Below are 14643 nucleotides of genomic sequence, written 5' to 3' on the forward strand. Positions count from 1 at the left end.
GGATGGAGGGCTTCGCCTTTGGTCTTTGGGAGAAAAGGGGTTGGGGTTTGATCAAAACTTCGAAGGTCGAAGGTCGAAGGGCGCAGGGCGAAGGGTTCACTGACTCACTGCACGAACCAACCAACGAACCCTCTCTCTTTCTTTCTCTGTTTTTTCTCTGTGGATGTCTGGCTGGATCTGAGTATGAGGATGGGACGGACGTTTAAGGTTTGGTTTTGACTTTTGACTTGTCATTAGGGGGTTAGGGGCTAACCTTGGGCCCATGGTTTTAGACATATCAGACAAATTTATCTTTGAATCTCCTTTAAAAATGGAATTTTAGACCATTTTATCCCTTGTCGGTACCGTATGACATACAGTATCAGCACAATGAAGATATACTTAGAATCATGCCTGGACCAATATTAGGTGGCTCCAAGTAAGGAGAGAGGATGCGTGAAGACTTGTCTTCCCCAGGTCAAAACCGTTGGATTGGATCATTAAAAAAAAACCCGTTGGATTGGAATCCTGTCTATAGTTTGTTGTGGGATTTATTGAAATTCTGCAACTAAAATTGCTTTGCCATTTTGCATCAAATTAGTACGATTGGAAGGTGTCAATTAGGTCAGCTGGTAAAGTATCTGGTTGATTTCAAGGATTTAGTTCACGGTATTGGAGTCATGGTTGTAGGTATTGGTTTGGTATCGGCAGATTTATATTGGTATTCGGTGATTGAGGTCAATATCAATTCCTAGTCGATTTTGTATTGATATAATGGTATGGATTAAGGGTAAAATCGTCTGATATTGTGTCAATACATTGATCCTTATCTGATCCATATCGATTCTCTCCCCCTTACTCTTTTGAAATGACCCTTACCCCTCTTGCATGATACCTTATCCTCCACTCCCATTGGTGCCACATGTTAATTTATCATACACAGGCGGTATACGATTCTTAAATCCATGTGTTAGTTGTAATGGAGACCTAGTATTGACTCCTAATTCGTGCCTTCATCCTCCTCTTTCCATCCCTTCTCATAGTTTTCCCTAGGATAAAAGTATGATCCCTTTGTATCAAATACAAAATCAAAGATTACAAACTCCAACGATCTTGACTTATAGGTTCCATTTGTTTTCAAGTATGATCCATCTGAAAAAAAATTATCAGATAAATAATTATAAGAAGGAAGAGGGTTCCTGTCATAGAGGAACACGCCAATGAGATACGATAAAACAATATCATAAATTGAAGAACAAAGATATCATTATATGAGGAAGAGAGACAGATAGATACAGACAGACGTACTAGCTTATACTACCCCAGTGGCCGCTGAGAGAACATTTTCCCTTATAAGAAATAGATAAGAGTTTTTCTTCACCCATGGTATAGAGGGAGCCTCAATATCTGAGTCTAGACCATTGGATTTTTTTTTTCTTGGTAATAACCATTGGATTGAATTGGAGATATAAATAGTCTCTTCCTCATACAATAGGAAATGAGTGTTTAATGAAGGTATTCACTGTTCATGAGTCCGATCATGCGAAAAAACTCTCTTAAAAAATATAATTTGTGTAGAGGGCAGTCTCGGAGCTGGATCATCTCCAGCGTGCCAATCCCTCAAATGCGCATCCGACGGCTAGGATCACCTGCCTCCAGCGGTTGATGCGCTGGAGAGGATATCAATCTGGGCAGTCTCTCACCTAATTCGGCCAGAGTGGTTCAAAACAGCTGTCTGAAACCAAAGGAGGAAACAAAAAAAGACATACCGGTGCACCTTTCCTCTTTTGTTTATGCACCAATTAGGAGACCTGATAGATTAGGATACAGAATTAAATATTCATCAACAGCTTATAGCAACGATGGTTTATTAGTCACAGGTGATTTAAATGGCATTTAGTACCAGTTTGAAAAATTAGGAGGGCCGGTTGGACAGTCAAACTTTAGAAACTTAGAATCAGGTACAGATCGGCCTTTATTGATTATGGTTTGATTTCGGTCAGATTGGCTGTACATATAATAAAAGTTTATTGGAATCAACCCGGTTAATTCTCAGTCGCATCAGCCAATTCCACCGATTCCCAGTTTTTTAAACCCTAGGAACAGTTCCTAAACATTATACAATGGTGCACTTGTTAAACCAACACACAGGCATCGTCTTGCGGTCTTGTTTACGAATTAGGATAGGCGTTAAACCATCTCAAATACAACTTACAAAGTCTTTACTGGACTTTTACATTGGTGATACTAAACAATTACCAAAACTTTTTTTTTTGGATGTCCAACTGGAGCAAGCTCTCCCTGTACCTTAGAGTCAGCCGTTCAAATGCAAATCCAAGGCCACAAATTACTTCACTATTTCCTGTGAATTGGAGCGTTTCATCTCCACGAGTACCATTGAAAGGGCACAAGGTTGGGCCATCAAGACCAATGACAGCACCAAGGAAGAAGATCACCAATGTTGTAGTCACATCGGATTGCGTTATTCTAGGGATACACCATATTTCATACACGAGCGTCAATGAAAAACTAATCCGACAAAAAAATTTATAGCTTGTTGAGGGATTTTGAGTGGGAAAAGAAATATACTTTAGATGAACCACAAATTGGGATTTTTAGTGGGAAAAGTAAAATACTTTAGAGATGAACCACGAATTTCAGTAACAAATAAATCCTATAATCCCCTACCAAGTACCAAGTGTTAGAATAAAAAAAAAGAAGAAACATTAAAAGGGCACAAACCTTTGAGCAACTCTAACCATTGAGAATGGGAAACTGTGTTATGTAGGGTAAATGTAAACCATATGTTTAGAACCCCAACTTTGACAGACTGTCAGATCAATATATGGTGTCCTCTTCCCGTTCAACAGTTCACCTATACGGCGACCCAAATGGCAGAAATCAGGATGCATGAGCTACAATCCCCATCTATGGTCCGACCTGCACATCCTTGGAATCACACATTTTACATTTTAACAGAGTTTGAAGAATTTGAAGCAGATAGATAATGGGAAGTTTGTAGGAAAAAATGAAGTCTTCTATACATTTCCCCTAGGGGAAAAACTCAGGTTCTCTGACCGAACCTCATGAATCATGTATCAATAATTCCTCCCATATGTAGGGTATTTTCACCCCAGAATCATAAGCACTCATATTCTGTTAAGCAGTGGACATTCCCCTTCATCCCTGGGTATCTCTTTTTTTTTCTCCCGATATTTTGGTCACAGGACAATCATTTGGAAATTTGTATGCTAGGGGATCCTGATTACAATCTTCAATAGTGAGGAACCACCATTGTTTTAACTAATTGGGACCGGGTGCATCAAGCTCATTGGGTTGGACTGGGAGGGGCACCTCACCAGGCCCAGCAGCTGCATGCCTTCTTTGCCGCTCACGAAGGTAGAGGACCGTCAATAGGCAAACAAATAGAGTAAGGATTGTCGCGTTCCCTTCATCCATGATCACGTTCTCTATCCACGCTCCCAATTTTGGATAGACTTCTGGCAATGAATCAATAAATCCAACCTGAAAAGATAAAATAGAAAGCCAGTCAGGGAGTCTGGGATCACTGAATAACCCAAAACATAAGGTCAGCTAAAATGAAATTTCTCTTCAAGATGGCAGTATCAAGCACAGGAGAAACTTCAAGTAGAAACATAAAGCTAATGACTCTCTGCAATAACTGGGCCCCAATGAAAACATTAAGAGCTATTTTTACAATTACATACAGACAAATTCATGATGTACACGGTTGGTTGATTTGTACTTCTAGGCTAGGTTTCCGGGCTGTCCAGCCAGGGTTGTACAAGTGGCAATTAGCTGGCTGGCAGACCCAATATGATTCAACCCCTCCCCTATGTGGCAAGTTCTCAGCCAATTAGTAGAAAAAAGCATGAAAGCTTATTCCTAACTTCTGTTTGGAGAACAAAATGAAAACTGGAAATACAAATCAGCTACTATTTAACAAAAAGGACTGACGAATACATGATCAACAGGGGCGTTGTCCATGCTGCAAATCAAGAGGGTAAACCACGCCCTGGATTGGCCAAATCAAAATCCTACATGATGCGAACCATATGACTACAAACTACAACCTGTTTCCCTCGCAGAAATACATTGTTACTTGTTGCCCCTTCTTCTTCCACAATTCATACGTAAATTAATAAGTGTCCCTGCTGGATGGGGTGGTACAGCAATACTACTGATTAACTACACAAGAATCCAATACCCACCCAAATTGTTTTGCATTGTTGTCTAACCCACCAAAAAAAAAATTTGCATTGTAACAATCTACATACAGAAGAATATTTGTTCCGATAATCATTTGCCAAAACTAAATCAACTTTTACTTCTCAATCCAATGGCAATAAACCTCACTGACAAGATCTACTCGATCATTGGATCTAAAAGGAAAAAAATAAGAGATGCTACAGATTTATGGAAAGTGGGACCCTATTCTGAGTCACCAACCTAAAACCGAAAATATTGTGGTTTCAAACCTTCGATAATCAGTTAGTCAGAACTCAGAATTTGATGCAACCAAATCATTTCCAATAACATCCACAGAGCATGAGCATTAGAACACAGAAGTGTTTTACAACTCAAAACACTGACTCAGAAGTCAATTGAGCAGAGTCCATTCAACTAGTAGTGAGTTGACTCTTGAACTCGATAATAGACACTACACTCTGTAAACCAACACCCCCCCACCCCACCCCACCCACAAATAAAAAAAAAAGGTAGTAGTGAAGTACCCATCTTTACACAATACTACATGAGCATGCAACGGGAAACATGCCCAGAGTTGCATTGGTGCCAAGGCGAACCTATGTAGGGGCCAGGCGCTTTGTTGCCTCGTGCCTAAGTGACGTAGGCATACATATACAAGGTGGGGGTTAGATGTAAAATATAGTATTTTCTCCTTTAATATGTTATTTTGAGGACCTTATATGTAAAATAAAGAATTTATTTATTTTCCTTGTAAATATGAAGGAGCAATTTACAAAATTAAAAAATATATATCTTTGAACTTATAATTTAACAAATGCTTCTTCCTCTTTTGATGTGTCAATGGTGGAAGAGGTGGTGGAGCTGGTGGATGCAGCCAGAGTTCCAGGTACAAAACTCCCTTCTCCTCCATCTTCTTCTTCTTCCTTACGAATTTTACATTGGAAGACAATGAGAGCAGGGAGATTCAAATCCAGTTTCAAGACTGGTTCTGCTAGTTCTGCCCGCCTAATTGCCCTAGGCGTGCAGTATATGACTATATGTAATATAACAATGATAATTTTATATAATTATGCTATATGCAACATAGAAGCCATATCAATGCAATATGATATAATTATATTAGTAATAACCTAATATGAGCAAACAAACATATAATAAGCAAAGCATGGGATATAATATAAGCATATTCATCAAAAAACAAAACAAAATAAATATAAAGCAACGTAAACTTGTTAAGTGTCAACAGGGCCTGGATGCCTAGACGGTGCCTAGTCGACGCCTTGACAACTATCCATAGTCTATTCCATCAAGCTTCATAGAAACTTCAAGTTACTATATCTCTTCATCCATCCATCAGTTGAATGCCTCCTTCTAGTATCAATTTGACCATCTCCCTGCCTTCATTCGACAGTGTTTTCAAGTCCATCCCTTGGTTAGAAATCTCTGTGGTTGTAAGTTTCTAAATTTGTGTTTGAGTTTCTATTTTTTAACAAGTGTCTTGCAATTCAGCCATCAACTGAGGCTGGGTTTTTGAAGTGTTCAAGGTACCCTTACCCCCTACCATCAACAGTGTTTTGAGTCCCATCAGTGGTGGCTTTGGGCTGTTATTGCTGGTTCTCCCTTAGTTACTATTTTGGGAACACGTCTCTAATCTTAGTTATGGTTATGTGTTGCAACTGAGAGTTTGAGGGTTTCATAATGGAATTATTAACTACTGCTTACATCAGTTTGACAATGTATTGACCTAGGGATCAAGGGTTCTTCCTAGTTTCTAAATTTGCGCAGCAAGCTACCATTCCAGTGACCTTATTGTTTGGTGTTAAATTAGGTTTTGGACCAAGACCAACTTTGTGGCTTAACTTTAGTGTCGATTCCCTATACTGTTGGCCTATTTCTTAGGCTTATTACCACCCTGTTATTACTGATAAGTAAGGGTTATGCTAGCTGTATAATATTACCCATTGGTCCTGTTGTTGGGTTGGGTGTTACTTGATATTTAGTGACCCTAGTCCCATCACTAAGATAATTCAATAACTCAACCAGCCCAGCCTCCTCACAATTCTAATTGAGTTGGTCAACAACTCAAATTTTGATTAGACTCAAAATGGCTGAGATTCAAACATAATTCCTGATTTGCCAGTTAACTTGGTACTTATCTGGGCTCATAGATGCAATTCAAGTTTTCGCAGATTCTGGTCCAGAAGGAATTCTGCTCACATTGTCATTCACATCAGTCACAGCATTATGAATCTTTGGTATCAGCTGCCCATAAAATTATAAATAGAGTTGTTTTGTATATATAAACTTTCAAAATTAGCAAATAATATTTATTGGAAACATATCAATTATGACTTTCTTTCCAGTATTTGATTCCAACTTGAAGTCCTTCCCTTAGCAACCATGGGAGATAAAAGTCTGAGTTTCTTAACTGGGAAGGCTACTGTTCATAATCAGTTGGAATTCTACAAGAAAAAGATAGCAAGAAACCAATAAGAATTGAAAATGAGGTGAATGACAAAAATCTTCTTGTTAATCTACTTCAAAGGGGGCACATATAGGTTGAAAATGGTGCACAAATATGTTTCTATTAGGTAGTTTATATTGTACAAGTAGCTAAGATGTTAAATCTCGGAATTGAATGCCAGATCAGACACTACTGATCCCAAGACAGATCAGCCAATTCAGCCCAATGCAATCTGCTGATGGCATCAGCCAGGATCAAAGCCCAATACAAGCTGATGATATTCACAGAATATTGAATGGTATCAGCCAGGATCGGGTGGATCGGCCGATACACATTATCCCAATCCCGGAATTTAAAACAATGACGGTAGCTTCTTCGTATATACTTGTATGTTAATTACAAAGAAAACCCAAAGGAAGGAAACCATTTGTGAAAAGACATTGAAACAGTCTATGATTGGGAGAAAATTTCTTATTTCTTATGAAAGAAATCAAGGAACCAATAATCTCACCAGGAAGCTATTGGCATAGTTTTTTCTTATCCACAAGCTCATGAGAGCCAGTGTGACAGGCAATTTGGCAGCTGGATCATTCTCTAGGGCCTGATCATAGTATCGCTTGGCGAGATGAAGATCAAAAGGAAGCCCTTGGCCATGCTCATGCATGTATCCAAGGTTGAACATGGCTTGTGCATTGGATTGTGATTTAGCATGCATGTAAGCCTCTGCTGCACGTTCATAATCTCTTTCAGTACCCTGCAATAAAAAAAGAATAAAGAGTGAATTTAAGATGAGCAGATACTCAGAGAGAAGGACAGCATGAAAAGCAAATTTTCAGCTCTTAGAGCTCAGAGAGGCTTATTAGTAAGACACATACCCGACCATAGTAATATGCATCCCCAATCAGAAGAGCAGCATGTTCATTACCCTGTTCTGAAGCCTGCCACCACAGAGAATGTGCACGTTGATGCCTTTCTGCATCCGTGCAAAACCCATCCTCTCCCATGCACATACTACGTTCTCCAAATCTGTCAAGAATCCATGCGGCATTACTTTGTGCCACCTCATATCCTAGCTCCGCCATTCTTGAGTACAAGAGGAATGCTTTTCCCACTTCACCCTTCAAGTATGACTCCAAAGCCCATCTTGATAAAGAACTCCAAGGTCCCCGCTCTGCAACTAACTTGTACAAGCCAGTAGCCTGAACCGAACAGAATTTAACTATCAGGAAATATACATGATTATCTATTCAGGCAAATGAGCGGTGTCAGATTTCTTCTTGGTGTTTTTAGAGCAGCTTTCTTCTTTTTCTTTTTCTTTTTTTTTCAATTCTCTTTGTCTTATTGTTTGCATTATTTGTTTATTGATTTTGTTACCAAGAAGTCCTGCTAATCATATCTGATGGGACCCGACCTTTCTCATATAATCTTCTTATCTCTTTCAGTTGTTCATTGCCTTTCACATTAAAGATATAACCTAGAGCATATCCAGTATCTGGAATCCTCCAGCTTTAAGAAACCCCTCCAGAGATATTTTGTTTACTTTTGCAAGTCTATGGATAGATGGAAGGGAACCAGCATGATTGCCAAAATCTGTGTCTTCCAGTTTGGAATATCCATACTCTATTTCTCGTACCAATCAATTTTGGGCTGTTTGGTATTGGTGCAAAGGCATTTTAGTCTTTTCCAACATTTAAAATTGGATATTTGCATTGTTCATGCTTTCGGATAATGCAATAGGTGGAAGATAGTCCTGCTAAGAAGGGTTGTTCTTCAAGTCAAATCATGTTTATAGAAGATTTGAGATTAATTGAGAAATACCAAAGCAAGAGTTTCTCCTGAGAAAGCTGGTTTTCCTACCACTAAGATTCTTGTTAAATGACTTGAGATCAATGAGACCAACAGGACCATTTTCATTTCTGTTTATTCTGATTTGTCAGCTGGCTGCTTCTAGATATTGCAAGGGAAAGTTTTTATCTCTGTTCATGTATAAGTCAAATATAGATACATTCAGAACAAAAGAAAGTACAATTACACATACTAGGATGTATAAGAAAACTAAATGCTGACTCATACTTTAACACCTCAACTCTCAAGTGTAGGACTATTAGGAGATATATAAGGTGCTAGATTCTGATTCATAAAGAGCTTTTAAAATGAGGGGAAAAAAACCCTTCTCTTATGCAATGCACATTAATTATATCAGTGTAACAATATTGAAACAATAGCACAACAATGTAAAGAAGCAATTATGAATTTGCATTAGGAAACACCAAAGGATCCTGTCATTAGAGAGAAGATACTACTGGAAAATGTTTCATGGAGGCCTCATCCAAGATGATTTCAGTCCAAAAAACCAAGTTAGAGTGAAATATAGTTATTAGAGAAGGAAATGTTGGAGACACTCCACATGGCATTAAGCTTTTAATCTCCAGGTCGACATAGATTTTGTACATGTCAATCACTTAATTGAATGGGAAGGTCATCCATTCTAACCCATACTTAATTCAAAATCAGACAGCAACAGAGCAAAGCAAGGATAACAAAAGATATGATTATCATCTACACCTACTCTTACAAAATTATATTGGTCGACAAATAATAATCCAGCAGTCTACAGATGACTTAAAGAAAGGAAAAGGGAAAACTGATGAATCAGTCTAGAGACTGGGATAATGTCAATTTCTCCATAGAACTAACAATCTACTTCTGTACGTGAATCAATCTTCTTCGATTTCTAGATAGCTATAATCATTGTTGTCCTCTTTTATTGAGAATTGATTGTTTGGTAGATGAACATGCAGGTATCCCATCGGATGCTCATAAGGTCACACAGACAGATCTAATAAAGGAGGATCCTTGTGAAACTGAAAATCAACAGAGAAACCATTTAAAAAGAGAAGGATGCAGCCATGGTCCCTGCTGCGAGACAGAGTGGTCAAATTTAATTTTGATGGGCCCTCACTTGGTGACTCGGGTCCATTGGGAGTGAGAAGAATCATTGGAAACAGCAAGAGCTCAAGAGTAAGCATATACTTTCACACTATTGGACAGGGTGACTCCAAAAGGGGGCTGCGATTTTAACCCTACGAGCTGGGTAAGAGTTTGCCATCCAAAGAGGATTTTCAAATTTAGTTATGGAGGATGACTCATTTGGCAATACCATAGGCTGCTTGCAAAGAAGATACACAATTGAGATTCACACATGTGATATTTGGGGTTCAGGTGACTATCATTTCAACAGAAGCCAAGGTAAGTGAATGACATGGCAAATTTGATGACCAAGCAAGGGGTTGTCAGATCTAGATCAATATCAGTTTTAATCCTTATGATTGGGGTTAGTTTCATTTCCCTGTTCACATGCACTGGGAGGCCTTTGCCCTAGCCTTTTGAGGCTTGTTCTATTATTGTAAACAGATTGTTTCTCAATAAATTAAAAAAGAAAAAGAAAAAGTATAGGAGAAAGGGGCAAAAAAACACATGGCTAAACCCTATATGCAAAACATAACCATAATTGAAAAGATTTTGGGAACAAAAAAGGAGTTTATAAGCATGACAGCACAAGTCGAAAGCACTTACCATAGGAACATTTTTCTTAAGCCCAACACCTGTATGGAACATTTTTGCCAATTGGTAAAACGCCTTTGGTTGCCCAGCATTAGCTGCTGTGATGAAAAACTTGCATGCTAACCTAACATCTTTTTTAACACCAATTCCTTTCAGGTACAACACCCCCAGGTTATAGTGCCCACCAGGCTCCTCATTATCTGCAGCCTTCTCAAAGTACTCTTTTGCCTACAATGATAAAGTTCAATTCAAAACTGGCACCCATTTCTAATTCAACAGAATGAATTAATCTTCAGAAAAAACCAGTAACTAAAAGTGGCTCACAAAAGAACAGAAGAGAAACAAACTCTCAAAATACTCATTTGGATGATATTGTAGCATAACTCAATTAGGACATTATCATGTGACTCACACCAACTGCTTCAGCAATTGACCCAATGTTTGCGCCATTTTTTGAAACATGGAATAACCGAAATTTCATGAAATATTTCGGTTTCAAGAAATCGCAAAACGAAAGGGGTCAACTATACAGGCATACTCCAGCACTCACTGATTTTGCACCTTCTATTTTCAACTCATTTCGTGGGTGTTGAAAAGAAGAGGGGGGGGGGGGGAACCCATATTTTATGATTTTTAGCCAAATCGCCTACATTTCTTGGTGGAACAAGGTGTTGGGGACTACAGACTACTACAACACATTTGCAATCGACGATCAATTAGGATATATTTTGAATTAATTTTTGCAAAGAATATGGTAAATATTTAGTGCTTGACCTTCAATTTTTATATGTTAGACACCATAGGCTGATCTATGACTTCACAAAGTTGGATTTATTTATGAGTTTTTAGATTGTTTTTAAAATTTCTGATTAAAAAAAACGATTTTCTTGAAATGACTTTTTGAAGAAAAAAAAGGGTTAATATATATTGGTTGAGACTCAATTTTATAAATGAAAGAAATTGTTGGCCGATCTACAGCTTCACGAAGTCGCATTTATTTTAATTGTTTTAACTGAATTTTTTGTGTTCTAGTATTAAGTTATGTGTAGCATAGACCACATAAGAGAAACTGTACATAAGACAGGGTATAATGTGCACTAGCAACCTAGGGATTATGGGTATGTTTATTTACAATGTAAAGGTTCAAATATGTTTAGAGATGCTTAATTAGGCTTTCCCTGAAGTTTCGGGCCAAAAAATGGCTCCATTTGATCACCCAAATGGCTAATCAAAATTTTAACCAGTTTCTTACTAGCTGTGCCATTGAGAATTACATTAGAAATGCTATGCAGCTAACACCTCATCCAAACTAGTAAGTGGTTCATGGTGTGGTTCAGAAGAGCATTTTCCATACACACTTTATTGTAATTCTCAGCATAGCTGATTCAGAAGTATAATATCAGTTTTCCTTTTCCTGGAGCTTAAGGTGTGAAGCACTTGAGAAAAGACACTATTATTATGGTCAACAAATCAATTGGAGATTATGCATTGGGGTGCAGCTCAGTAGCCCAACCTAAAGAAGGAAATCATCCACACAGAGCCTAGCGCAACCCAAGGTCCATCAAGGTTAACACAATATTTCCCACTATCTCCCGAAAATCATCAAACCCTCAGCTAAAGTGGATGCTTATTTTGTGTTCCATTGTAGCTTAGATGTTTGGACCTAGGGAGGTTCCGAATGGGAGGTCATAAAGGCATGTGTAAGCATGTAGGGAGTAACGGAAGTGTTCTCCAACTCAGAATACGATGCTAAATGTCATGCTTTTTTATCTTACAGAGTTGCAGTATTATGGGTTTTCGGGCAGGATTTTTTTTTCTTTTTATTTTGTTTGGGTGCTACTTTATGCGGCGTTCCAGCAATCAAAAGATGGAAGTAGCTCAATGGCCTAAGATATACACATCGTGAAGACAGCCTAAGCCAGTTTTAAGCAACAGAAAGACTAAGGCAGCATCCCTGAACAAAGAGAGTTTTGAGAAACGGAAGTTTCAATGTAAGGGGGAAAAACGCTCGGTGTTCTACATGAACCTAAAGCTGAAAAAAACATGCAAATAAAGAACAAAATACCAGAGAAAGAAGGATAACTTACTTTAGTGTAGTTCTTCTTTTCTACCCCATAGCCCTTAACATACAAGTAGCCCATCCCGTTATAAGCAGAGAAATGCTGTTGTTTGGATGCCAAAGTGAGCCACTCCAGCGCCTTGGTGTAGTTCCTCTCAACTCCAGCTCCCCTGGCATATATCTCTCCAAGAAGCTCCATGGACCTGGGCTCCCCCTTCTCCACGGCCTTCAAGAACCATGACAATGCCTTGGCATGATCACGCCTCACCCCTCTCAATCCAAAGTAGTAGATAAACCCAATTTTATGCATGGCCCCGGCATTTCCCTTCAGCGCCTGATACTCTGTGATTTGGAAGTCCTCATCTTCCTCCCCTCGTAACTTCCGCAATGCCTCCTTATTTTCCTCAGCTCCATTATGTAATCTAACGTGTTCAATCACAGGCGAGTCTCTGGAAATCAAGAAACTCGAAACCGCTGCTTCCGCTAATTCCGCATAAAGCTTCACAGCCTTATCGTACATCTGCAAGCAAGCAGAAAGAATTAAAATTCTGATCAAAACGCAACAAAAAGGGGAAAAATCTCTCTTTTAGGGATTAGGGTTTCGTACATCCTGTCTAAAGTAAGTGTACGCGAGGGCCATTTTAGACTGCATGTTACCACCTACGGCGGCAAAGTGGTGATACAAAAAAGCCTTGGCTCTGTCCTGCTCTCTCAATCGTCCTGTTCCACACAGAAATCCAAAAGCCGACTGCGCATGAGGGAATCCACCAACCGCAGCTGCCTCGATCTCCGAAGTGGCTTCCTCCATTAATCTAGGATCACCGGAGCATACAGAGGATACCATTTTGCGGATGCCAGAGTAATACAGGCCTTCGTCATCGCTCTTCGATGTTGAACCGGCTACAGAATCGGGCTCGAAGATGGGACGCCATGAACCGGGATCGAGCTCGTCTTCGGACTTGTTATCGGAATCTCCGAACTCGTCCCACTCAGATGATTCATCGTTGGATGACTCGTCTTCGGCGGAAGAGGGAGGATTTTCTTTGAGGTCATCTTTAGAGAGAACAAGAACGAACGGGCGAGCAGTTGCAGAGAAAAAGAAGAGAGCGAATAAGAAAAGAAATAACAGTCGTATAATCGCTCTGTGTGCGTAGCAATGCATCGTTCTTCGCCGTCTGTGAAGAGAAATCTGTACTTGTTCTTCGTGAACACTGCAGTTTCGGAGGGAGAGAGAAGGATTGGAAATGAATATAAAGGTTTGGATATATTGAGGGCTTCTGACTTCTGAATTGACGATCGCGACGTTGAAGGAATCGGTGGTTTCTCATTGTTTCGGTTGTGGATCTTCTAGGAGGTCCGACCGGAGTCACCAGATCGTTTGAGGTTCACCTACTGCGGTAGGGTTTAGGGAAGGTTATAGTGACATTTCTGCTTCCACCTGTCGAAATATTATTCGTTTAATATACGTCATGCTTTTGGTCTTTCCACGTTGACGGCTTGGCAAAGTCCCATCATACTAAAATAGGGACAACCTATGGCCTGGTTCTGAGATGGTTCTTACCGGTCCCGGTTCAAGGGGGCAATCCAAACCAGGTTCAAAATGCAGGTATCGGCCATTGCCAAAAGGCCCAAAGCCTTTTTTGATCGGGATAAGATGGTACAAATTGGTCAGTCAAAAAACCCCAAAATCGTTTTTTTATGGATCGGATCAAGTTTGGACCAAAGTTGGTGGGTGTTTTGATCTCGGGATCGGATCGGCCAATATTATCCACATCGGATCGGTCAATATCGGTTGGTATCGGCCTGTATTGGTCAAGATAATATTAAAAAAAAACTAAAAAACTTTGAAAAAATAAACAAGGATCGAATCAGATCAACTGATCCAACCGAATTGATCGATCCAGGGAATGATCCAGTCAGACCTTGTTGTATTGGTCTAATCTCGGGATTGATCGATACCGATCCGATCCAAGATTCAGAACCACGATCCAAACCCATCCCGTATTCCCATCTATTATACGGCCCCAAAAATAGGAACCAGTTACTAGTTCCGTTTAGTAGTGGGATGGTCCAATTAGTCCATATATACAAATATACAAAATTTCGAAGTATAAAGATAAATTTTCCAAGTACATGCATAATTAAATATATATTACTATATATTAAATAATTAAGGGTAAAAAGAACCATAACATAGGACCATGTGAATTTACCATTTAGCCCCCAATAAAATTTTTTTAAAAAAATTCATATTCAGGCAGATCCCGCTATGCACACTCTCATTGGCCCCATGTTGGTGTAGGTGATACGTGACTAGACAACGATCCCTTGCTCAATAATTAAACAT

General features: G+C 39.2%; 1 protein-coding gene and 1 long non-coding RNA gene across 2 annotated transcripts; one reads left to right on the forward strand and one right to left on the reverse strand.

The window, feature by feature from the left end:
• Positions 1–3187: 3187 nt before the first annotated feature.
• Positions 3188–13526, reverse strand: LOC122646820 (ERAD-associated E3 ubiquitin-protein ligase component HRD3A-like). The gene is made up of 6 exons (XM_043840425.1): positions 12904–13526; positions 12325–12816; positions 10250–10465; positions 7549–7872; positions 7185–7427; positions 3188–3504 (listed from the first exon to the last, which is right to left on the reverse strand). Exons 1-6 carry the CDS (start codon positions 13456–13458, stop codon positions 3283–3285), a joined length of 2052 nt encoding a protein of 683 aa, XP_043696360.1. The 5' UTR covers positions 13459–13526; the 3' UTR covers positions 3188–3282.
• Positions 5541–10203, forward strand: LOC122646823. The gene is made up of 3 exons (XR_006330700.1): positions 5541–5899; positions 6646–6651; positions 10193–10203. It is a non-coding gene; the product is annotated as an uncharacterized LOC122646823 (long non-coding RNA).
• Positions 13527–14643: the final 1117 nt, after the last annotated feature.

The sequence above is a fragment of the Telopea speciosissima genome, chromosome 11, assembly GCF_018873765.1.
Source record: "Telopea speciosissima isolate NSW1024214 ecotype Mountain lineage chromosome 11, Tspe_v1, whole genome shotgun sequence".
Taxonomy (NCBI): Eukaryota; Viridiplantae; Streptophyta; class Magnoliopsida; order Proteales; family Proteaceae; genus Telopea; species Telopea speciosissima.